The 27555-nt window shown below is 41.6% G+C and overlaps 1 protein-coding gene and 1 long non-coding RNA gene across 2 annotated transcripts in view; one reads left to right on the top strand and one right to left on the bottom strand.

The window, feature by feature from the left end:
• CDK4 (cyclin dependent kinase 4) overlaps nt 1-27555 on the bottom strand; it is a 62654-nt gene that overhangs the window by 8430 nt on the left and 26669 nt on the right. The window contains exons 3-5 of the mRNA XM_018566597.1: nt 18240-18375; nt 12949-13116; nt 1619-1728 (exon numbers count right to left, since the gene is read on the bottom strand). Of these exons, the coding sequence (XP_018422099.1) occupies nt 1619-1728; nt 12949-13116; nt 18240-18375 (414 nt within the window). The remainder of the gene's footprint in view (nt 1-1618; nt 1729-12948; nt 13117-18239; nt 18376-27555) is intronic.
• Nucleotides 18297-26926, top strand: LOC108795359. The gene is made up of 3 exons (XR_001941750.1): nt 18297-18377; nt 19034-19039; nt 26914-26926. It is a non-coding gene; the product is annotated as an uncharacterized LOC108795359 (long non-coding RNA).

A 27555-nucleotide genomic window follows, 5' to 3' on the forward strand; every position in this document is an offset into this window, starting at 1 on the left:
AACACATCTGAGGTGCTGATGCAAGCATAGGGGGTCACACTCTTTCCTTGGTAGATGTTTGGTTATATTAAAGAAGAACTCCAGCCCAAACTTTGATCAATCCCTGCAGTGGGGCTACCCCTGCACTGCAAGAGTTAACTGCTCGTTTTGGTCTAGGGAGGAAAATAAAAAAAAGTTATACTTACCCGATCCTCTGAGCCAGCTTGCTTTTAAGACTGGTCCTTTCAGCCTCGCCTCAACTCCAATGCAGCGGTCTAAGGTCTGTGGGTCATTACACAGTGTATAGGATGAGAGGACGCTGAAGGACATACCATCGCTGGAGCAGAGTAGGAGGCAGGCTGGAGGGAGTGCTGTCATAGCTGGCTGGCTCCGAGGTTCGGGCGAGAATAAGTTTGTAATTTCCTTCCATAGACCAAAACAAGTAGTTAACCCTTGCATTGCAGGGGTAGTCCCACCGTAAGGGTTAATAAAAGCCCAGCGTTTTTCTTTAAAGGATAATTCCGAGAGGAGAGTGGAAATACTAAAAGGGGGTGACTTAGTCATGCTTCATCTAACACGGAAATATTAGCACTTTAAAATTTATTAAAGCTTTTTAAACCCCCTTACAGAACAGCTATAGTGGATCAGAACCTCTGCAACCTCCTCTTAAATGGGAAGGACACATCCCGGGACGGCAGTGTTATGGCTTGGGTCACATGACAAGGTCTGCAGTGAAAATCTCACCAGATCGCTTCCTAGTCTCTCGCAGTCCAGACCTTCTACAATGTGCATGCTATAAAAATAAAGGGAGACCTGTACAGACAGAAATGCATATTGCTGACGGCATTTAGAATGTGCTAGTTACCTGGCTGTCTCTGGCTTAAATACTTTGAGACACTGACTCAAAATTATCAGATCATGAAAGTCAGAACTTCTAATCTGCATTCTTGCTCCATATCAGTGACTTAGAAAGTAATGAAACCACTGAATAGGCATGAGAGACACGGAACTGTTGCTCTCAAAAGAGGAAGTTAGCATTGGTAGCCCCCATACGTCCGCAACACAGTTGTCCTTACAAATAATGAATCCAGCAGACAGACAAGGTTTAGCCCTTCTAAAATACAGCTAGGGGTACAAACATCAGGACTCCTTTTATCCAAGTGTGGGCATGCTTTAATGGAAGCCTCCAGCCCAAAACACACAGCTAAAACAGAAGTTCTGAACATTTTGTAAAGGAACTACAGCTAATACCCTTTTGTCGATCCAGTATTGAGATTTACATAGCACTGCCATACAAGCAGAACTAGTGTGTGGCCAGCTTAATCTGACCAAGCAAGGGCAGACTTTGAACAGGCTGGACGTAAGGGTTATCAAATCCCGATCTTTTGTTTTCAAAGGTTGGGAGGCAAAACGAGGAGTAGGCAGAAGTGTATAAAACTAAAGTGCCTGTGATCATAGGCTCACAGTGAGAAGAAAATATAATACAGGGAACTGTGCGCAAATACAATTTACTGTTCAAGAGAAGGATGGGATTCTTCTGTGTGTCAGATGTTTTTATATGACTAGTGGCTTTATTACATTTTACTGGAAAAACACACAAATAAACCTGACTAACAAAGCAACAGAAACACATACTCACTTCCTCCTGAACATTTCTGCAAATATACAGCCTACACTCCATATGTCAACCGGTGTGGCATATGTAGACTGAAGTAATACTTCTGGGGCTCGATACCACAAAGTCACCACCTGTAGAAGATGAATTAGCAGTTGATCATATGGTTACCAGCAGAAAAAAAAACCCACACACACACATATAAAAACAGAAACCCTAATATGTTGGGCAAAAAAATTTTTTTAAATATCTGCGGCATTTCCATTCTCATGTAAACTGATTGAAAGCTGCAACATTTGAATGTAGAATGCGGACCTTCCACTTGGCCAAGAGATGGGCACCAGTCCAAGTTTTGCCACCTGTATGTACGAGTTTCTCCTGGGCTGCCACAGAAAGGTTTCATAGATCAGGTCACTATGCTTTAACAAGTGTGCCCTATGTGTTATAACAATTGTTTTCAGCTCTTACTGGCTCTCAAACTAAAAGGACAACTGTTATGACTTCGTGAATTGAAGCTTTTGTATGTAGCTGAGGGACAACCACTTATGTTCAAATGCTGGTATGTGATCATCCCTTGGTGTGTTAGTGGTCAGAAAAACAGCACTGTATTCATATATTTGTCTCTGAACATCATTGTGTCAATAAGAATAAAATGATGTAATTGTCGTCAGGTAGCTTGCAGATGCAATACCTTGAAATTTCAGTGTCACACTCTACATGCGAGAATGAACCCAAACACGTACATCCAAATGGACCACTCATTAAAAAGGAGGAGAACTATGGGGTCTAGGCTTTTCCCCATAGTTCTCTTTAGGGTAACGGGAGGACACAAACTAGGGATACCTTCGGTGTACAGAGGCACAATGTTGACAATGATGATTATAATGATGATGATTTTTAAGGACATAACGAGTTTGCAAAGAGTGCTCGTGGGGCTCCCAGTCCTTACCATTGTTTATTACATTTTTCTAAAGGGGTCACACAATGCTGGTGCATGTTCTATTTGTTCCATGTAATCAGGAAATCTACGCAAAGTCAGGACAAAAAAAAAAATGCAACAAAAAGGAAAACAAAATCTACCCAATCAGGACACAAAAATGCAACAACCATATGAAGATGGTTCTAACCCTTCCCCCCTCTATCCAAATTAAAAGAAAAATAATATTTTGGCTGGAGTTCCTCATGCTTATGATTCCCCATTTGTTTGAGTGTAGTTCATGTAGAATCTCTCTCTCGCTTTCTATAGCTGGAATTCTGTTCAGCATTATCACTGAGCAACTGCAGAAAAAAATCAATTGGTCACACAAGATAATCTATTGTTTTGAATGTCTGCTTTGACGGGTATGTTAACATATTGTACGTTACTCTCCCTCATTATTGATACAGAAAAGATTTATCCACAAACCGCGTAGGGGCTTCTTTTCAGTCAGATTGGTTACATTTTGGAATTCGCTGCCACAAGCAGTGGTATCAGCAGAGAGTATTGAATCATTCAAAAATCAATTAGATGCCATCGTAAGAGACCGTAACATACAGGGGTACGGGTATACTTAAATACTAGACCACACAGGGACTCTTATACACATGCGCGCACAACAAACAAACACACACAGACACACAAAGGTTGAACTTGGTGGACTTTTTCAACCTCAAATACTATGTAAGTATGTAATTGTTACTGTACAGCACTATCAAGCAGAAGTCTGGATTGGACACATATAGCTGTCCTATGTACAAGTATAATTATACCCAGAAACAAGTTAACTACCTCCCGGCCAGCCGCTGTGTATACACGGCCTGCCGGGAGCTTCTTGGATGTAACTGGGCGTGTATACACGTCCTGTTACATCCGCCCGCTCGATTACACACACAGATTACATATGTTCTCCTGATAACATATTACATATATGAATGAAAACACTTCAAAAACACTATAAAATGAACCCAGATTTCCATTACTGCGTCATGAAACACCTTTAAAAGAGAACGGAGTGTCTGGTATTTATACTCCGAGGCACACGCTGGGAGAGGTAACCGAGCAGACAGAGGCGCCAGCACGGAGAGCCGTACTGAGGGAATAAGTGAGAATTCAAGGACAGCAACTATTCCAAAAGAAACACAGTATGACCAGGAATACAGCTTCCTCGTTACTGGGTCTTCTACAAGTAAATGTTTCCCAAAACATGAGCAGTTAAAGTGACATTAAAGTCAAAATGCTTTTAAGCTATTTCAACAGCTGAACAAAATCACTTACTACCGATGCTGCACCTTTATATTTAAACATTTTAGTTTCCTGCAGAATCAGCTTGCCCCCTGAGCATTGGCCCTGATATCCTGTTTTAGGGTGGCTCCTTTGCCTTGCAAGGTCCTATGGAGCCACCTTTGTGTGTTAGTAAGCTGTGTGCGTCTCCACAAAACACACAGGTACAGCAAGGTAAACCCCTCCCTTCTCCCCACTTCTCCAAGCTAGTCTCCAGCTGCTGGAGACTGATCTGTCCCTTGTGATCTTTTACTAGGCAGGAAGTTCAGGGAAGCTGAGCTGAGAGAGTTGGAGGTAGCTGTTTGAAAACATGAGGATTGTAAGTGTTTAGGCAAAAATGTAAAGAAACACTTTGCAGGGTAATATACATTTGTTTGATCTGGATTCATTGTTGAAAAATGCGTGAGATTTTAATACTACATTAATGCGACTCATATTGAGCAATTATCTGAGCGAGCACGCATGTGCAAAGATGAGGTCAGAGGATGATACTCAGATGCACTATGGAAACTTGGAAAGTGCAGCACCATGAACTAAAGTTAATGTATAGCTTCGTCTCGGTCATGCACGAGCATACTCTGTCTCACAGCGGCGTCCCGAGGCTGGGTGTCACCCGGAGCGGAGAAGGGGGTGACACCCTGCCGTGACCTCATCGCGCATGCGCGGTCATCTTATTGACACCAGCCGGCGGCCATCTTGGACAGGATATTTATCAAACAGGTAACATTTTACATGTACTTGGAAGTCTGTCTTCATTATGGCAAACAGTGGCTGCTGTAGTGGAAATTGATTGACAAAGATGTAAGCCAAGTGTCACAAGATACATTGTTAATGTGCCTGTGAAAGGTTTAGCCCTGTGTAACGAATATTAAAGACTCTGCAATTCCATTCAAGAAGATGAAACTAAGCAGGTGGCAGATTGAAGAGGACCGAAGTGAAAGGACAAGTACATAGTCAGGAGGCATTAAAATTAAAGAATTCCGGGCAGTTAAAAAAATGAACTCTTGCAGTGGGCCTACCCCCACACTTAAAAAAATAAATTAAAAAAAACACCTTACCTGAACCTCCGAGCTGGCAGTGCTACCTCCAGCCTGTTTCCTCCTCCACTGCAGCGATGGTATATCGCTTGTCGTCCTCACTGTATTGGATGTTATGACTCAAGGACTCCTAGACCACTGCATCGGAGGGGGAGAGACGCTCGATGGACCCATCCAAGGGGCGAGAAGCTCAATGGACCGCGGCCCGCTCGGAAACTCAGGCGAGTATAACTTTTGACCCTAGCCAAAAACGAGGCGTTAACCTTTGGAGTGCGGGGGTAGCCCCGCTGCAAGTGTTAATAACATTTCTGCCCGGAGTTCTTCTTTAAAACAAGCATTTATTTCTATTTTGGTACATTTTCGGCTGGCTGTGTCCCATTGGGGAGATTTTCCTTTACTTCCTAATCCAGAGGCAATAGGCAGTGAGATGGTGAGAAGTAATCTCTACAAGATGATGGAAATTCCCCTCTTAGACAGTTGTCACCTGGACACATTTCCCCATTAGAAGATTTATCCGCACCGGTTGTCCTTTTATACTCAATCCAAAACTTAAAGAAATAAAATGTTTTTCTTTACATAAAATTTAAGCTAAAATCCTCTTTTGTAGCATATTACATATGTGTGAGAAAGCATGTGCAGTGGATTTTCCTTAGGAAATAATAGCCAATCATTAAAGTAAACTGAAGCCAAAACTTTTTTTTTCAGTTTTTGATAGAGTAAGGAAGGGTTATAACCCGTCAGCTTTTTTTTTTGCCATCTGTCTCCTATTGGGGAGATTTCCCTTCACATCCTGTCTGATAGCCACAACAGGAAGTGAGAGAAAATCCATGGTGGTCAGCAGAGCTAGTGTCGCCATTGGATGAATTCCCATCTATTCCTGTTCCGACGACAACCCAAAAATTTGGCACAAAAGGGGTTCATTCATAATGAACGGGCTTCTTAACGCAATGCACATGAAACACATTTGCGTTACCACAACGCACAGGTGCGAACGAGCCCCTAGACCAGCGGTCGACAACCTTTCGGACCTCATGGACCACTAAATTCATAATTTTAAATTCCGCTGACCACTAATATGACATTTTTAAATATTAATTAAATATCTCATATTTTTTGTTTCCTCATATATAAATATATTCTCATATGTCTATCTATCTACACACACGAGAATATATTTATATATGAGGAAACAATAAATATGAGACTATATCTATATATACACATACATACAGTATATATATATATATATACATATATATATATACATACATACATACATACATACATACATACATACATAGGTGCGGGTGTGCTTGCAGGAGTGGCAGTGCTGGTGGAGGGAGGGAGCGGTGCCGCCTGCCCCGGCCCAGTAATAATATTAATTGTTTCCCCCCCTATCGAATCTGCTACTGGCCCTGCCGGCGGCGCCCGGGGCACATGCCCCCCCTAGCTCCAGCACAGCCCCCAACCTCCCATGTGCCTCCCGTTCCCCCACACTGAGCCACTATTACCAGGCTTCTCCCCACTTTTTCTATGTCCCGCAGCCTGCTCAGTCTGGGAACTGACGAGATGCCCCGCCTCCTGCAGAGCCCGCACTGTACTGAGAGCCACGCATTCCTTGTCACAGCCACTGCTTGAGTCAGTGAGAGGCAGCCCCGGAGCCTCCGTGCCGCTCCGGCCCAGCCTGCACGGCATCAGAGGGGCCCAGGGACCACCAACATTTTCTCGCGGACCACTAGTTGGCGACCGCTGCCCTAGACTGATCTGAATGTTTCTAAAAGCACCTTGTTGTCTGAATGTCTCTAAAATCACCCTAAGGTTATGATACATAATACATACTGGAAACAATACATAAGCACCAACACCCTTTTCTTTCAGGAGAAGTTTGGGGATTTTCTATTAGTGAATTGATAACAACATTTATAAAATAAAATACATACTCCTACAAGGAATGCTGAGCTACAACTATATAACAAATGTCACCATTTATAAAAGGCATTAAAACTGTCACAAAAATCAGCAGAAAAAATTAGAAACAAAAACCCCCAAAAAGAAACACACCTCCATAAAAACTATGCTTGAGAAAATACTGTGGGTGGGTGGAAAACAGGCAAATTCATTTTGAAAGCTTCTGATTAAAATCTGAAATGTTTTTTTTCAGTGTAAAAATCCCCAGCTTGTATTTTGCAATGGAGCGATTACAAGTGACTCGATGGAATATTAGTACAATAATACCTTGGTTTACAAGTAACTTGGTTTGAGAGCGTTTTGCAAGACAAGCAAACATTTCTGAAAAAGTTTGCCTTGATATATAAGCGATGTCTTGCAATAAGAGCAAAATTTTGTAGAAAAGCACCACTGAATAAGGCTGTAGCAGTGCGAGCGATGAGTCTGTTTAACGACAATGCAATGTCACATTGGATAGATTCCTTGTTAAGATTTCACGAAATGAAAAAGATTCCATTGAGTCAAGAGATAGAAGTGATTCCATTAGTGATATTGAAAGTTGTCCTACACAATAATCCTCCTCTCTCCTGTCCCCCTCACACCGGCCACAAAGGTACCGGTAATTGGTTTATTTTTCTTTATATTTTGTACAATATTATAATACAGTACAGTATTGTAATTATTTTTATATGAATATTTTTGGGTTGTGGAACGAATCATCTGAATTTCCATTATTTCCCATGGGGAAATTCACTTTGATATACAAGTGCTTTGGATTACAAGCATGCTTCCGGAACAAATTATGCTCTTAAACCAAGGTATTACTGTATGTGAATGTTAATAGCGGCCTTGTAGACCTCATTTACAGACGGCACAGAGCAAATGTGTGCAGAAACCCGCAGCAACCCAAGTGTCACCTTTCAGTTCAGAGCGCTATAAACAATGGAAGATGAACTGGTTGTCATGAAGGTTCTTCACTTTAAATACGCAGTTATGTGAATTATTATTATACAGGTTTTATATAGTGTCAACAATTTGCACAGCGCTGTACAACATATGGGGAGGCAGTACAATTACAATACCATACAAAAGGTCAAAGCTGGCCATACACCCTACAACCATTGCACGACTTCCGTTGTGCGATGGTTGTAAGGTAATAAAAATTTCGTACGATCTGCCCATCTTGGACAGGCTGATCGTACTGGCGATCAGCGCAAGAGCTCCCCGCTGAGGGGAGGGCTTGCGATGATTGCAGTGCTGAGCGGGCAGTGTGCGCTCCCGAGCACGCCACTGACCCGCTGAAAATCGTACGTTTTTTGGCAGGTTTTCAAGCGTGCTCAGAAGATGAATGTCGTGCAACCTTTACAGTAGAAGAGGTTGCACGCCTTCCATACACCTGCCGATTATCGTACGATCGCGGGATCACCCGCGATTATCGTACAATAATCGGCAGATGTATGAGCACCTTTAGAAGGACCCTGTTCGCGCAAGCTTACAATCTGCTAAACCCATTCATAGATATGCATATTTGACCAACGTTTCCTTGAATCCCATCCAAGTTCATTCCTATTGGATAGACATTTACAGGATGACTGCACTTTAAAAAAAAAAAAAGGACAATTATTCCTTTTTAAATTTTAAAAATAAAAAAATGTACCATTTCTTTTTTATTTGGATAAATGTATATTTTTGACAGCTGAATTAGCCAGGGGAAAGACGCACACATTTTTCCCCGTTTCCTCAGTTATCTAATTCAGAGCTGTATGGATGTTTTAGCTATACTGAGGCAGTTAACAATGAAAATATAGTGCTAGGCTTTCTAATTGGAAAGCAGAGAATGCCCTGCAATATGAAAGTTATGGATATGCCTTGTATTAAAATGTTTATTTGTAAAATATGATGTCATACAAGTCAGGAAAGTATAGTAAAGATCTATATATAAATTCATAATTTTAACAGACAGCTGAATAAGCCAGGGAGGGGCACCTTTTTACCCTTTCCTTAGCTATCTGATTCAGAGCCGTGTGTATTTTTTAATTTTACTGGAGGCAGTCAACAAGTGAAAATATAGTGATCCTCCTAAAGGTGGCCATACACTTTACAACCATCGCAAGACCTTAGTCTTGCGATGGTTGTAAAGTACTTAAAAAAACGTACGATCTGCCCATCTTGGACAGGCAGATCGGGCTTGCGATGACTGCAATGAGGGGCGGGCTTGCAAGGACGGCAAACGGGCAGTGTGCGCGTGCGCACACCGGCCCGTTCGTCAGTTGTCGAACAAGCAGGCCACTCACTCGCCGAGAATCGTACGATTCCCGGCGGGTTTTCCAGCCTGCTTGTTCGATGGAAGATGTGCGACCGTACAGTAGAAACGGTCGCACGCCTTCCATACACTGTACGATTCTCGTACGATCGCGGGATTTCCCGCGATTCTCGTACAAGAATTGTACAGTGTATGGGCACCTTAAGTCTTCACATTCCACAGATCACATGGCCGGAATTGCAGATCAAACTATTAAAGGAACTCCAGGAAAACAATTTTCTTAACCCTTGCAGTGGGACTAGCCCTGCAACGCAAGGGTTACGTGCCATTTTGTGTCTAGGTGCTAAGATAACAGTTATACTCACCTGAAGCTCCGAGCTGGCCAATTGTCACAGCGCTCCCTCCAGCCTTTCTCCCCCTACTTGCTGCATTGGAATCTTCCTCAGTGTCCTCACGTCTATACACAAGTGTATAGAATGTGATGATTTACAGAACCTTAGACCGCCACAGAGGAGGGGGGAAGAGACATTTCAGGGACCAGTCTAAGAACAAGCCGGCTCAGAGCATCGGGTCAGTGTAACGGTTATTTTTTTACCTTGGACAAAAACGTGCAGCTAACCCTTGCAGTGGGGCTACCCCCTAATATTTTTTTTCCTGGAGTGCTTCTTTAAGCCCTCCAGTATTTTGCACATTGTAACATTAAGGCCTCATTCACATGAGAAAAAGTCGGCACGTACAGCTCCGTGCATTTGGCAGCTCCCGGGAAGGACAGTGGCTGCGCGTGATTAGTACGCAGCCCCTGTCCTCTATGTGAGTACGCGGCCATACGCCACCCTACGCTCACCCCAAGTGCAGGTCCGTACGGGTGCCCCGGCTCCTACACAGACAGGATCAATCCGACGAAAGTCGGCACCCTTCTGCCCAGAATCCTTTGATTAGAAAATTAAAGGAGCCGGTTTTAAAATTTTCAGGTAAACAGTTGGCTGCTGTCACTGTTCAGTTATTCTGACAGTGGCAGGTACAATATCCCAGTGACAGAGTCATCTATTCATGCTAATCTGTTATATTTTTTTTCATTCAGTCCACAGTTTGAGCAAAAAAAAATAAGCTGTATGGCCAGCGTTAGACAGTTGTCACCGAAACAGAAGTCCTTATTGGGAGAGCTGCCCCAATGCCTTGTTCTGTGGACAACACTAACTTGTATTGCCCATCATTTTTTGTTTTGTTTCTCCCCAGCAGGGACACAGACATCAATAAAACCTTGATGGGGGTAGTAGTAAACCCTTCCATACCCAAGCCAGAGAAAAAAAAAAAGTTTTACATATTATAGATATACATACACTTTAGGTTATTGGAGCAGGGATTATCCCTTCGCAATTGTGGATAGATACATTTCAACTGTGTATTAAGTTGTTTGCCACAAGCTACTTGTAGTTACAATTTCAATTAGAAAGAGCTGTAATCAAGAGCCCAGCCAAATGAAAATGTTGTGTATTTTTAAGTGAACTTGTGAGGACAGCAATATGGCAACAGACTTTTATTCTTTTCTTTTTTACAGTCAAATGAGTTCAGATGTTTCATATTTCAGGTTGCAGGTCAATGATTCAGTAGGAAGTGAAGCCAGAAGCAAGATATAAGCCACAGCGTCTGACTTAAAAAAAAAAAAACACAATACCAATGAAAACCCCCCATATTTAGGATTCCCATTTGCAGTGACACAATTTCACTCAGCCCTGTGCATATGTACTTCTTGTTTCATCACTCAAGGCCTGCTGTCTGAACTACAGCTCAACATCTGAACAATGCAATATTATCATTGCTTGCCAAAAGCAATGCATGATGGGATAGGTAGTCTTGAGAACTGACGATTGCATCACACCAAGCAGCAGGGAAAGATAGGCAAAGCACACTGGGAATCCAGGAAGTTGATGAAAGTGATGGGCAGACAGAAGGCAGCACTCACTACATAAAAATGGATTTTTCCAAGTAAGCTTTGATTGCATTATCAAAAACAACTCTAGAATGCATTCCTATTACAAAGCTGATATTTCAATAGGATAATATATGCTGGGACTTTATAAAGCAACTCAAGATCCTTTAAGATGTGCATACTTTAAAATCCAGCTCCTAACTGGCTTGCAGAAGCCACATCAGATGTTAAAACACCTGTGACTGGTGAGAAAGTCTGTCATCATCCAAATCGGCCAATCAGCGGGAGAAGAGGTCAGAACGGAGCAGATGTGAGAAAGCCGAAGCCGTGCACACAGTCAGCCCATCATCCCTTCATCGTACAGAGCCATCAGCGACCAGCCCCCTCCCCTGTGCCCGGGCACCTGTCTGCTCTCGGGATACTGAGGATTACTATGGGCTGTATCGAGTGGAAGGGCTGGAGCAAACCCATCGACTCTCCGGCTGCACTGGAGACTCACTTCAATTCATACTCACACTTAAGTGAGGGAGAACAGGAGGCCAGGTTTGCTGCAGTCTTGCTATCTTTAAATGCTTCACAGTCACTAAATACAATACATATGCACCTTTCCACTGTCTTTGTTTCCTGGGTTCTTGCTTTCTCAATCATGCACTACTGCTGTTCTGCTGCTGTTTGTCCATTCTTGCTGCTGTTTCTGTTCCTCTTTTCTGTCCACTTTTTGTACATTACCAGGCGTAGCTGAGCAGTTTGCTACAGCAGAAGCTAAACTCCGTGCCTGGTCATCAATTGATGGAGAAGATTCCACAGATGATTCATATGATGAGGATCTGCAGCCCTCTATGGACCATTCTCAACCTGCAGATTTTCTAAGTCCTGTGCAGAAGGATCTGGTGTCATCCCGCGTATGCTGATGTGACAGTGACTCCTCACGTACCCTGTCTCCTGAAACCCTGTGCTCCAGCAATGGCATGATAAATATTTATTTCATTATTCAATGTCTTGTTTTTATATTATAAATGTTATCATATTAAAAAAAAAAGACATTGAAAAAAAAAGACATTGAATAATGAAATTAATATTTATCATGCCATTGCTAACTAAGGCTTGTATCCCCATAGTGGGGAAAATAGATGATCACATGTCCAGAGTCCAGAACACTGTATTATTGTATAGTGTGCCTTAGCTATATCCAATTCTGCATACCTGGCTTTATATTATAAAGTTCTTATAATATAAAGCCAGGTATGCAGAATTGGATATAGCTGTGCCACACTATACAATAATACACTGTTCTGGAGTCTGGACATGTGATCAGCTGTATCCAATTCTGCATACCTGGCTTTATATTATAAGAACTTTATAATATAAAGCCAGGTATGCAGAATTGGATATAGCTGTGCCACACTACAGAGTGTTCATGTTCTTCATAATATTAAGAAACCGACCTAAAATCATGATTTTGTATTGCTTTAGAAAAAATGTGACCTGTCCCTTTAAGAAAAAGTATCGGTAATTGGTATCGGCGAGTACTTGAAAAAAAGTATCGGTACTCGTACTCGGCCTTAAAAAAGTGGTATCGGTGCATCCCTATTTAATAGTTTGTCATGGCATAAAATAGTGTTGCCACAGTGAAAATTAGAGTCCCAACATACACCTTTTCTTGATTTCAACTTAATAGTGATCTTTACTCCTGTCATTACATAATTATTATGAAGTGCTCTAAAGTTGTCAGAAATATGTATATGTAATCAGTGGTCCAACAAGTTTATTCTCATCTCTAAATATGATTTTATAATGGCAACTAGGGATGCATTCGTCTCCTGTGTGTTATTCTGCATTCAAGGATATTGTCACGTAATTCTCAACTGCAAAACAACAAAGTACTATGTTCTAGAACATTGACAGCAAAACACTTACCACAGGGGTGAGGGCCATCTGACAGCTGTAGATTCGTGCAAGGCCAAAATCTGCTAGTTTGACTTGTCCACAGCTGGTCACCAGAATGTTTTCTGGTTTAAGATCACGATGCACAATACAGTTCAGATGAAGGAATTCAAGGCCGGAGAGGAACTGTCTCATTAGATCCTGAAAGAACAAAGAATACAGTTAGTAAAATGTGTTTAATGTATAGTGAGCAGTAAAGCAAACAGCATACTACGAAGAGTATAAATGAGGATTGTATCCTTTCATTCTAACATCAATTTCTAGAAATGTCTCCCTTCCTTCATTTCAGCCAATCTGGGAGTTGGCTGAACATCTCAACACAGCAAAGGTGATCTGTTACATTTTTGGCCGATTGCATGATAAAGCATACACAATAAGAACAATCAAAGTATTATAATACAATACAGCAATAGTATTAGAGGTATATACAGATCAATCATTCTTGAGAACAAGGTTGGAGTACCAGATTGTTCAAGGGAAATCGAAGGAGAGTACCAACTCTGTCGGCAGTATGTACCAATTTAACAAACGTAAGAGCAAAATAATAAAACAAAAAGAAAAAAGGTTGTATATTATATATGTATAAAGTTATACTCACTCGAACCAAGAAGCCATCTAGCTACTACTCCAGTCCCTGAAGCCTGTCTCCTCCTCCGCTACAGCGATGGTCCCTCGGCATCCTCACGTCCTATAAATTGTGTATAGAACAGGATGACTCGAGGATCCTTAGGCCACTGCAGCTGAAGGGGAGAGAGGCTCCAGTGACTGGTCGAAGAACAAGCCGGCTCGGAGAATCGGGTGAGTTTATATTTTTAGCATCTAGACAAAAACGAGCACTTAACCCTTGCAATGAGAGGCTAGCCCCATTGCTAGGTTTAAGAACATTTTTGCCTAGAGTTCTGCTCTAAGCAGTCACAGCCCTTCAGAGATCCTTCAGGCTTAGTAGTGTGGGCTTGTTCACACCATGTCTGTTAAGCATGCCTCATTTTCTATGTACCCTGTTCATATGACGTGCAGTGGGGTGCATAAAAACACATCTCAGACATGGTGTGAACAAGCCCTATACTCATATGATCCTCGGTCCCTTTCAAAAAACGTACGATCTGCCCATCTTGGACAGGCAGATCGTATCTGCGATCATCGCAAGCCCGCCCCCCACCCCCCTCCCCGAGGGGCGGGCTTCCGATGACTGCAATGCTGAATGGGCAGTGTGCGCGTGCGCACACCGGCTCGTTCGGCATTTGTCTGCCGAGCATCGTTCAAACCAGCCGAAAATCGTAAGATTCTCGGCTGGTTTTCTAGCATGCTCCTTAGACAAAAGACGTGCGACCCTAAAGTAGAAACGGTCGCACGTCCACATTCACACTGCACGATTCCCATAAGATCGCGGGATTTCCCGCGATTCTCGTAGGAGAATCGTGCAGTGTATGGGCTCCTTAAGGATCCTCAAGTCATCACATTCTATACAGTGTAGAGGAGATATACAGTGTAAGGCTGGAGATAGCATTGTCACAACTGGCCAGCTCCAAAAGGTTTAGGTGAGTATAACTTTTTTTTTTTTCAACCTAGACACAAGCTAGCACTTAATCCTTGCAGTGTGCAAGGGTTAAGAATTTTTTCCCCCCGGGGTTCTGCTTTAACTTCTCGTTATGTCTAGGGGTACAGGATTACCGAGCACTGCCTTATTCCAAGCTTCAACAGACTCTCTCCATCTGTGTGACAGGTCTGGCAAAGCCTCCTCTCCAAGGCCTGGTTCACACTTAGGCGTTTTTGAGCAGTTGGAAAAGCGCTTCCCATGATTTTCAATGGCCCCTGTTCACACCTGAGCACCAAAATGCCAAATGCCCAAAAAAGGTACGTGAGCTTGTTTGGGCGGTTAACAGCACGTTTTTGCCCTATAGACTTCAATGGAAAAGCCCTAAAACGCATAGCAGAAGCATGTTGCACATTTTTGTGTGTTTGTCCATTGCCCAGAATGTTTCTTAAGTCGCCAGTCAAAACGCGCATCTTCATTACGTGCGTACAAACGCGTGTCAAAATGAGTAAAACTGGCATAAATGTGTAACTAACTCCACGCTGAACACACGCTTACAAACATGCAAAAACGATGCCGCCTAGGTGTGGGCCTGGCCTTAGGAGCTCCTGGCAGCAGACACAAACTTTCCTCCTCCATGTACAATGCAGGGTTCATAGCCCTATTTTATGACGACACAGAGGGACCATCGTCCACAGCCTGGAAGAAGTTTTACCCTTTCTTACAATAATGTAAGAAAAAATTATGGCTTGTATCCCCATTTAACAAATCCTCTCGGACAATTTAAAGATGCATATGAAAGTAAACCTGCCACTTTGCAAATCCCCATGCTTTCCCTAGCTCCCCATTTGTCAGTCAGGTATGGGGGGGCATGTGAGCTTTCTCCCAGGGTGCAATGCCCTGTGCCTGAGTTCCTGCTAATTACAGCTGGGTTTATACAGCAGCTTATTTACGTTTTTGAATGTATTAAACCAACAAACTATGTAACTATGTATGTAACAAACCTAAAATGGGCTTTTTAGATTATAAAAATTGGAGCAAATAAACAGATCTGTGTGGTCATGGCATCCAAGATTTTTATAACTGGCATCTCCCAGGGAATTTTCCAAGCACCTCTGGCAGGCAGAGGCGCTCATTATCACCCTCTATGGCCACCCTTACAAATGAGACCCAGTGTGTAACAAAATATCCATTGCTCTCAATGCACATCGGAGCCTTTTTATAGGTCCTTGCCTTCAGCGCAAAGAAACATTTAACAACACGACTGTGTGAAACAAATGCTGTAAAACTGTGATAAACATAATTAGCATAGCTATACTATCGTTTATATAACATTCCAATTACCCCAATTCTACTATTTCAAAGACCGAAATGTAATAAATGTTTGAGAATATTAATTCAGCTGCTGAGCGAACACCATTCAGATGATGTGCAGCTGCTCGGATTCATCCGCTAATGAGTCACGCTCATTGTTCTAATGAAAATTCAATCAAGGGGAAAGAGACAGATATATGTTTAATGAACACACTCGGCAACTTCCAGGTCAACAGATCTATCGAATGTTTCATCGTCATTTAAATGAAAGCATAGCAGATCCAAGGCCTCCCAATACAAGCAAGAATGTATACATCAATAAATATACATAAAGTAGCATTCTACATACACACAAGGCTTGCATATACATACACACAAAGAGTCATTGAAAATGCTGCCAAATTCCTTATTCCAGATTTCCTTTCTACATGAGCTACTATAATGATATTTTAAAAAGAAGGGATTTTTTCCCCCTTATAAATAGAGAAACTCAAGTTCGATGAAAAGACCATTTTATACTATTCTAACACACAGAAAACGTTTGTGTTTTCTAGGGCATTTAAGGGAATGGGATACATTTACGGTAAGACTGTAGTAAGCAAGTTTTCATAGTATTAAAATAGGAATTATTGACCTTTATTGCTTAAAGACCCCCCAATGGCTTGCCCAATATATTCCCATACCCCTTCACCAGACGGTCAGAATAATCATCACAGGTCCCATTATATATGACTTCAAAAGATGTCAAATGCAGGCTGCGATGTGATGCAGTGTCCTAAGGAGTGCCCTGTGTACAATACCGCCATTACTAGACATTATTGGAAGAGAGGCAAATCACATGACTAAAAGGCACTGTGACCAAACCTCTCCCTATAAAAGCTATCCTTCTCCCCATTTGAACGGAGCTTTGCTTTCTTCACAACTCTGTTTCGCAGCCCCAGGGAATCCAGGAATCTAAAAAGTTACCCTTGCAGTGGGGCTACCCCCACACTGCAAGGGTTAACCGCTCACTTTGGTCTAGGGGCTCAAATAGAATAAATAAACTCGCCTGATCCTTGACCCCCCCCCTCCGGCCTCTTCTTCCTGTCTAATGACGTCAATTCACCTGCAATAGAGGTGAAGACACCGAGGGACATACAACAGATGGAGGGGAGAAAGGTGAGTGCTGACCACTGCAGGACCAATGAAGGGGTGAGTATATCTTCTGTATTCCAGCCACTAGAGAAAAATGGGCAGTTGAAGTACAGGGGTAGGCCCACAGCAAGGGTTCACTTTTCAACAGCAGGAGTTCTTTGTTAACTCATCACCAATGAGTGGTGTCACATGTCCTGGTGGCTGCTGCTTATTGTAGAAATACTCCGAGTGCCCCCAGATACATTGCTGCGCTTCTGGAGTTGCCAAGGGTTAATAGCATCTGCCAGTATAAAAAGTCTGCGCCGCTTGCCTGCTCCTTCCTCCTCCATTCACAGCAGTTGTATCATTATTTCCCACAATGCAAGACAAACTGCACTTGGAGGATGGGTTGATGAATGACTGGATATGCCTTTTCCAATAACAGGTCGCTATGTGTTGTGGAAAATGATTGGTAACCCCGACATCAGCAATCTAGGGGGTAACCGGCTGCACTTACCAGACCCATGTTAAGTAAACGGACATGTGTCTGTTCACATCAGATTAACTCCGACTGGTCACGATCAGATTTGCCAAAACAGAACTCTGCTCTGTTTGGTTTCCTGACCTGGACAGAGTCGGGGGTAAATCGGATGTAAACAGACACACATCTTTATAGATCCGGCTGCCTATAGACGAACGCTGGGCTTCCGATCAGATCCAACTGAAAAACTGACAGGCGGACCTAATTGGACCGCCCATCTGAAAAGCGCTTAAATAAAATATAACTTACAACTTTGTGGCTCCAAGTGCTTTGATTATTCCTATTTCTATTGTCATCCACAAAAATAAGAAATGATAGCTCTGGCTGGGGTCTTATGTAATTCTTTCCACCTTACACTGAACTACTTTTGATAAAATATATAATAATTTAAGTATCTGGAAGCTACTTATGCTTTACTAAGTCATTCGATGAAACAAAATACAACTACAATATTAAATCTCGCAAAAGGAAACACCTACCTGGGTCAGGTTTTAATGGATTTTATAATTGAACAAATGGTGCAAGGCTGACCCCTAAATGCTGGACATTACGTTTTAAATCTTTCCTCATTAACCCAGATATTCTCTATAAATTGCATATTTATTCTCTATAAATTCCATATTATTATTAGATTTAAATGATTGCAATCTTGTCTACAATAAATGTAAAAGAGTGAATCATCTGTAACCATTTCTTAGAACATTTGCATATGAAACAAATTTAAAACAATGCAAACTTTAAAAGACTTGTAAAAACGGGTACCTTAATGGTCTCCAAAGGTAAACCAGGCGGAGGAACTTTATTTAAGTACGTTTTCAGGTCCTGATCAACATGCTCAAAAACTAAGGTCACTTTAGTCTCGCGGTCTGTCCGAGCGGAGGCACAAACATCCATCAGCCTGTGGACATGATGATAGAGAGCGATATAAAATAAAGTAAAATAAAAGATAAGTACAGCTGATCCTTTGAGTACATCCCATCACTAAGCTTTCTTAAAAGAACCTTATGTTTCCAGTAATTTGTCTATTCACTATTTCCATTAAACACCTACAGTTTCTCTCAACAGGCATACAAACCTTAAAATCTTGGCAGTAAATATTCTACATTTAAAATTTTCCATATACTAGTAGCCTCTATATTTTATAAAAACAAGCTGGATATTTGTCTTTCATGCAAATGGCTGCTTTACGGAGTTAAAGTATCACAGTATTATGGATTCCCCATCCCTGCCAATCTTTAGTGCGTATCAAGTTTTGATGTTCATGGAGGATTTCATAAAACTGAATTCTCAATGGCATAGCTGACAATCCCGTAAATATCCATTTCACGTAGCAGACAACAGCTACAGAGGGTGCCAATGGCAACATTAATATGTTTAACTAAATTCAATGTAGGTCAGTGTATACATTATAACAAAAAGAGAAATCATTGGGAAACATTTATTTAATATAAAAAAGAAAAAACTGTTACAGGAGTGTGTGCACGCGTGTGTGTTTGTGTGTATTTCAGGAAAAGGGAATCAGAACCACTTTGTTGCAAATTCAATACATATTTAAGTAGAATGTAGCAAGGTACAATGAGGTATAGTTGTGAATGTAAGTTTTGGCCCTTTCTGCTCAAAGGCTTGAGAAAGGGTGGCTACACCCAAACTGTCACTCGTCGATATACAGAGTAGATGTACCTTGTTATTTTATACTTAACCAGTTGACATCCGCGGTGTTAAACCCCCTTCCCATCCAGGCCATTTTTCAGTATTCAGCGCTGCGGTACTTTGACTGACATTTATTCCGTCATGCAGCGCTGTACTGAAATGAATTTTATACCCTTTTTTGGGGACAGATAGAGCTTTCTTTTGGTGGTATTTATTCACCACTGGGGTTTTTATTTTTTTATATATGAAGGAAAAATTACAGATTTTTTAAAAAAAAAAACAGTTTCCCCTATATTAAATTCTAAAACATTTATAATTTCCCAATTTTTTGGTAAAATATAAAAGACGGGGTCTAGTCGGGTAAAGAGACACTAAACATGTCAAGCCTTAAAATTGCGCACGCGCGCGAAACCTCAAAAAAACTAAATTACCCAAAATTGGCCATAGGCGACGCATTAAAAGCTTTTAACGCTCATCAGTTTAGTGTTATCAGTGATTGATGGCCCTAAAATGATTGCTCTCACTGCGACGTTCGCGGAGATATGTAACATGTGTAGCGCAATTGTCATTTTCGCGTGCTGGCGCGTGCTGGCTCCGAAATTCACGCCATACAACCGATCAGCGGCTATAGAGCCGCTGATCGGTTGTATGTGAAACAGCCGTTAACGGCTGTAGTAACAAGCGGGTCTTTCCTGCCCGTGCGCGCGCGCCCCCTAGAGCAGGAAAAAAATGCCGTCTGGCGACGGCAACCCGCAGATAGGAGTCAGCCGTCCGTCCGTTTTTTCTTAACGGGCGGATGGCAAGAGGTTAAAGTGACATTAAAGTCAAATTCCCCCCACATGTTAATGTTAGCACTTACCTCAAATGATGTATTTTATTCCGATCTTCTTTCCTGATGTTTTCATCTGTCCCTCCAGTGGTGCGGCGGCTCTCCGATCCAGCGCTGACACCTCTCTGATTGCAGGCACTTCCGATCCAGCGGTGTCTGCAGGCGGGTGCACGTGTCCATAGACTTACCTTGCATCTCTCCTCGTCTCCCGGCCGAGAATCGGAACTGCGCATACGCCCGCCCCAAAATCTTTTGCGGTTGTACGAGCAGTTCCTGATTCTCGGCGCGGGAGCGCGCAAAGAAAAAACAGTAAGTTTAAACCGCTGTTTTAGCAGGTTTGTTTTTTTTTAAACTGTTTGCCTATATCTACTGCTTAATAGCAGTAGATATAGGCAAAAAAACAGGAGGGTTTAGAACCCCTTTAAATAAATATGTTTTGAATGTGCATGGCAAAGTGGTGTTGCTTTCCTGTTTTGGAATGATTTATACATATACATATACACATACACACACACACACACACACACAACACATACATACACACCCTGTATACACACACAGGAACTAGAGAGTGTAGCATAGTAGCATATGGGCTAAGCTCCCCCAAAATGTTTGGTATTAAAAGCTATGTTTAAGGGCTGGTGCACACCTAGGCAGTTTATCGTGCGGATTAAGCCACGCGACATCGTGTAAACCACCAAAGGGGGCTATTCACACCTTTGCGTTTTGTCACGTGGGCAAAACCGCTTGTCGTGCAAAAAGTTGCAGAAGCTATTTTCAGGCAGTTGTTGTGCGGTTTGGGTCCCATAGACATATCTATGCATTCAAAACCGTGCAGTTTTCAAATCAAAATTGCACAAACAAACCGTGCGAAAACAGTTCACCAGCAAAATCTCCTAGGTTTGAACCTAGCCTAAGTGAATGCTACCACCGCAGATTCTTGGGAGTGCCTCTTCTGTGGATTGATATCTATACTAGGGTTCAGGAGGTAGCATATTGTGCACAAAAAATAAATGATAATAGCTTATTCAACTTGAATTTTCCCAGTTATGGACAGCAGAGGGCGACATCAAGTAACAGGATATTGTAGACAAAGGGAGCAGTCATATGACAGGCTAATGATCTCTCAGACTGCACAGGAGTTCTAGGTGAACAATATACATAATGTGAAGTATGAAATACTGGAAAAAAGTATTTTGGAGGAAGCCACAATGTTTTGTTATTTCAGAAATATGCAACATCACTAATGATCATCTACAATTTCTTGGCTACCATCGTTGGACACTTTAAAAAAAATCTTAGACGCCTTATTTCCTGTTCAGTTGCTACTTACTGGCAAATACCAGAAGTCAGGGGTGGACAAATTAAATATGGAAATCAGGAGACAGTCTGTCCAATCCAGCAGCCAGCTCCATTGACAACAGCTAGAGAAAACCTCAAAAGTTAGGTACCAGCTGAAATTGCTATGGAGCATTGGCTACCTCCTCTTGGGATATGCCCAGCCCTGCCTTATGGGCTTTTACAGTAATTACACCCTGGTATCTAAAAATATAAAACGCATTCATCAATTATTTTTTCTTGCAAGTTTTTACGCCCTTATCAAACTAGAATACACCAACGATAAAGTTCTTATCCAGGGGGATAAACTTTTCCTCACGCAGCCAACTTCCTGTTAGTGACAGACACTGCTGGCAGTTGCTTTTCAACAAATGGCTGATAACAATGAATGAACGATAGGCTAAATTTAGATGTAAATATGAATAGAATGTCAAGAATTTAGAAAGTAAGGTCTACATAATATTTGTGACTGTTATGGTTAGCATTCCTCCTTGTCTTCTGGCAGAGTGTGTCTGGAGTCTATGCACAAAGGGCCCGATTTGTTATTGCAATAATAATACATTTGCTTAAAAGTAGCCCACACAAACTAACAAAATGATCAGTTTTTGTTGCACAGTTCCTCCAACAAGAACTCCTCTCCCAGACTTTTGTGACATTTTAATGCAGATTGCACATGTGTTAAAGCACCGTTTCCATTTAAATATACAAAACGTCAGAAATATTCAGATTTTACTAAATTTGAGCCACTTGCGTATATGTGATTGGTAGCCAGAGTGACTATAAATCCCTCTTCAGCCCCCAATTTGGAAAGCCCAATGAGATGTTTGGGTCACATCAGACTGTTCGAGAGGGACAAGCGGGCGATTATGAGCACGTTTCACGTCAGAATCACTTGTTACTTCTCAAAGATTTTCCAGCTCATTACACAATGGGACCAATCCTTCCATCATCTCTCTAAGAAAAGGAAAGGACATAATAGCAAGCACATGCACTACTTCCTTTTGTTGTGCGAGTGCCATGCTATGCATTGGGACCCACTGGACTATTTTGTGATAACCCACATGCCATTCTAGGGCCTGTCTATTGTCAGTTGAAAGCCCATTTCAACCTTTGTAAGTGATTAGCATGTATTGTGGTGATGTAGAGGTGCAGTGATGATGTATACGTGTGTATATTTTCATGAGTCACATTGCTGGCTTTTTAAATGTTTTAATGAACCTTTTAGTAGGTCCGAGTCCTACAAATTAAAATGTTTCACTCAGCCTGACAATGGGGTCAGATTGTAAAGCAGCTAACCCCCAGCACAGAGGCAGCCATTTCAAAAGAAGCCATAAGGAGGACTGTTAACAAAAAAAGTAAGATTCTGTGGTCATATACAGCAACTGCATATGTGTACATTGCTGGCATGTTTTCTTTTAATACCTCTGCAAAGGTGGAAATGGGCTTTAAGGCTCACAGATGTGTAATGACAGTCAGGGGACCCTCAGAAGATTCAACTGCCAAGATTGTGCCATACAGTATCACATAACCAAGAACATGTTTCCCTATCTGCCAGTAATCAGCAGTAGGAGTCTGACCATCTCATATATCTATGGCTATTCTAAGACTTCACTTTCCTTTTGTTTTCACATGTATAACAATGAATACACTTTTGCGAGGACAACTCTGTTATAAGTATTTGGCAACTAGACTCTATTGTTCGATTACCGTCAGTGTCTTCTCCTTGCTTTAGATAAAGGGAAGCCACAGGCTGTTTTCAAAGATAAATCCTCTGTAAGCAGAATTTGGCTTCTTCTTACGAATCAGCTACTTATGACAGAAGAGGCCTTGCATATACAAGAGATATGATATATACAGTAGGGCATCAGCCCCAGCTCAATATCTACATATGGCAGAAGATAATAGACTGTCAAATAACACCGAGCACTAATTCATCATTTTCCCTATTAACCCTTTCTGTACTGTACTTACTACCTCTCCAAATATTCTCTTATATGTCAAGCCTATGAGCACTATATTGACTGTTTCAATGCAGTGAAGACATTTTTGTACTGAACCTTTCAGCAGAGAAAAATAAAAGCATATGCATTGTAGGGAGCTGGAAAGGTCTCTGCTAGAATAACATTCTGTGGGCGATTCTGTTCTCAGTATGCATTCATTGAGAGGCAGCAGAATAAAAGGCCATAGTATATAATATGATGCCAGGGCCATAATTAACCAGGCTTATAAAACGCTTGTAAATGTAACCGGTCACAAACCTAGTATACAAAATAAATACAAGGCACCAATAATCTTGTCTCAAGGCTACTTTTCAAATATAAAACCAAAAAAGTGTAGGCTTTAATTAGAAAGGTAAAACCACTCAATAGTCTATATCCCAGGGCTCATCCTGCAGCCCTATGGTACATACTACACAGCCCTGAGGGCCTGGCAACCAGTGGTCTTCCTATTCTTCACTTAGGTGCCTACTTTGACCTCAATCTTTATCTTAGAGCTGTAGCATTGAAATCAAATAGAAATCAGAGGGGCTATTACAGGCAACAAACATATGATGCTAGCCCTGAGGAAGGATTTTTACTTTTAAAGATTCAAACTGGTAGACAGGTTCAGAGCCAGATAAAAAGTAAAGGAATTACGCTTACCAGGCTGACGTCAACCTCCTCCTCCAATAAAGTCTTAGTGGTGTTACCATTTAAAATCCTGCTGTTGGCAGGCAAACAGCTCCTATATATATATATATACACACACCTCAATTGTGTATTTAGCTGTTTGGAGTTCACCTTTATGATTTTTTTAAAATTGTAAGAAAAAAGGATTTTTGTACTCGCTGTAAAAAACCTGCCACCATATTCTCTGGCTCTTCCTCCAAGTTCACTGCAGCCTCACCAAAGTATATTAAGGGCTAGTTCACACCACAAACAGTGCGTTCCGGCCCGATTCGGGGGCCGCAATGCACTGGATCGTATCCTGGCGGGCTCACTGCGTTCCCATTTTGAGGCGGGAGGGGGCGTGGTGGTGCACTAAAGTCAATGTCAGCGCAGACACAATACCTACAGATAAATGTGATATACATAAAACTGATGTGTATTCATTCTCCTAATTTAAATTAAGGTAAATGCAGGTCATGTAGAAAAAACAAGTACATCCCCAGCTATGCCACCACTTCAAATACATAAATTTAGATTAGGTATTCCACATTACATGCCAATTAATAGAAACTCCTTTAGGGAGTATGCAAGTGGATCTTAGTCTATTTAAACGTCAGCTATCTGGTCTGGTGCTCTCCTTGCCAATGATGGGTGGTTGTAATCATGCAAAGGAAACACAGAGCTCTCCAAATCCCCCTGAAAGGTTGTGGATGCCTAGGAGTCTGACAAGGAATTTTTAAATGAATACACAATTATATGAAAATTAATTAACTATTCCACTGTAAGGAAAATAATTTAATGGCATAGAAGACTGCCAATTTGTTCAGGACTGGCCATCCCAGCAGATTAAGCTCAAGAGCCATTTGATGCTAAATGAAGTCTCTAAAAATCCCAAAATTGAGGGATCTGCAGGTAACTCTTGCAATGGTGGGGGTCAAAGTGCACACATCTACAAAGAGATTGCACCAATTATCTGCATAGGAGGTGTGCCAGACAAAAAAAGCCTTTGTTGTCCAAAAAGAACATTAGAGAACGACTATAGTGTGTCATTAAACATATTAGGCATGGAACCTTGTGCTGTGGACTGATGAATCAAAAACGGAGCTGACTGTAGCAGAAGAAACGTGTGTCACGGGTGGTACAGTTACCACCCCGTGCCAACTGTACCATTGTGGTAGAAATTTTACGGTTTGGGATTGTTTTCTCCTTCTAGGCTTTGGTAACTTGCAGTGAACTATGAATTCCACATGATGTCAAAGTGCGCTTGATCAGAATGTGAGGCCAGCTGTTTGAAAGTTTAAGTTGACTTGATGTTTCACCACAATAATAATGTGAAGGACACTAGCAAATCCACCAAGGAATGGCTCAAAAAGAAGATATGTGGGGTTATGTTTAAATCTGATTGGAATGTTTTGGAGGGATTTGAAATGGGCAGTTCATTCAAGGGAAACCCACAAACATCTTGCAGCTGATAGGATTTTGCATGGAGGAGTAATTAAAAAAAAAAGTATTGTTTTGATGGCAAAGGCTGGTGAGCAGTTATACAATAAGCCTACAAGAAGCCATTTCTGATAAAGGGGGCAATCCCAGCTCATGAGGCCAAGGTTGTATGTAGTTTTTCAACATTTCACCACCTATACATATTTTTGTAGAATAAATGTTTTTTTTGTTTTTTTTTAAAAGGCACCATTTCTTTGTGTTTTTATTTAGGTGCATCACCTTTTACCTGCAGGCACTGTTTGAAGAAGGATTTAATGTTTGCCTGGTCAAATATGCTGAAGAGTCAACAATTTCCATGGAGCAAACTTACCTTTTTCACGTGACTATATACCGTAAAAACAGGACAAAAGTACTACAAGTACTTTTCTCCAGTACATGCTGCAGTAAAACAGCCTATGGTCTTTGAAAATGAGTACAACGCTAGTACTTACAGGGTAGCAGCTAGCTTGATCTTTCACCCCACATATTGTAGCAGTTTACTGCTATAACCAGCCAGTGCCCCTAAATGAGGACTCTAAGACAAAAGGAGTAGAACAAAGCCTATAATTTCCTGTGGCCTGCAAACGCTGGCACTTTCCCAATTCTATTCTCCCATTACAGAAAGGTCGAGTCATTGCATTCAGAAGAGGCTGCTTTCATGCTTGAGTGCCAAGCGCGTCCTTATTGAATTATGGTTAGTAACAGACTGCATTTACACACAGTAGTGAACCCAGTCATTACCATTTGAATCTCAAGTGAATTAGAAAGAAGCAGTGCCCGTACTTACCCCATGCTGGGATGACAGAGAGAGAGGAGAGCAGTGAAAACTTGCACATCTTCCATTTCCAGTGAGAAAATATGCACAAATTCACATTTTAATATAGAAGAACTAAAATATCTGCGTACTTAATAGTGGAACTACATCCAAACGTTCTTCTTTTGTTTGGTGTACAGTTACAACCTTTGTTAATTTTTTCAGTTTTAATATCCTTACTGACCTAAAGCGATGCTATCCAGGGAATAACATAGATACTTACACAATTGATGTGATGCCCACGTGGGCCATGTGCCTGTCAGTCTTCTCTGGTTACACTTCTCGCTCATTTCCCCCTTTAACCTTCTTCCTCCACTTCTTCCCTCTTCCTCATCTTTTCTCCTCCCCCCCCTCACCCATCTCCTTATAGTTCTGGGTACAAAGCCGTTACCTTCCCGCAGACCACCACGTCACTTTCCATGGCATATCGTTACTCATTTTCAATATGCTACTTTGTTTAACTACTTTTTTGTGACATGTAATGCTTTATATACACTGTATATTGTTGTACCATTTTCATATCCTTATACACCATGATCCTTGTCTATTGTAGAATTATTTCTCTTAAATGGGACACTATGTCTACATACCCTACTTTGTGTATTGTTTTCTTGTATCTTTTCTAATTTGTTTCAAACACAAATAAATGCTTAATATTTACCTCTCTGGCAGGGACAGATTTGGATGTTCACCATTTTCCAGAGATCAGCAGCTGAGGAATCTTCAGACTCCAACACCATCAAGTGTGACAGATGTTTGTGTGGTTCTATGCACACTACTGAACACAATATGTAAGGGGCAGTAGATGTAACCACAGAATTCAGCCGGGAAGGAAGGGAAGTCCACAGGTTTCTGACAAACCCGGAGGCATCAGATGCTGAAAGTTCTTCATGCAGTGTAGCTCTGCACTGCAGGAGGGGCAAGTAATAAGAATATTCTCTACAGGACACTTTTTTAAAGTGACAGAATCACCAGTCATAAAAGCTTAGAGACTAATATGCCAATACTTGGTGATATGGTGGTGTTCTGACCAGTATTTAAAAACAAGGGATACTCATAGAGCCTATGATAGTGGTATAAAAATACTGTTAATGAGCTTCCATCACAAGCTTGTGTCAGTCACCCCTCCCCTGATGACATAACACCAAGGCCCCCCATCCCCAAAGCAAACTCCTAGCGTTACTAGTTTTGTGCTGTTTCACTGTCCTGGATGGAGCGTCAGCATGGACTCAGGAATTATTGCTAGTATAAACGTGTTGCATACTTTCCTACACAGCACATATTTTAAGTGTCAGCAACCTTTCCCTTTTAACAAAAGAT

This window comes from Nanorana parkeri, unplaced genomic scaffold, assembly GCF_000935625.1.
Source record: "Nanorana parkeri isolate BGI_ZX_2015 unplaced genomic scaffold, ASM93562v1 scaffold961, whole genome shotgun sequence".
In the NCBI taxonomy this organism is placed as follows: Eukaryota; Metazoa; Chordata; class Amphibia; order Anura; family Dicroglossidae; genus Nanorana; species Nanorana parkeri.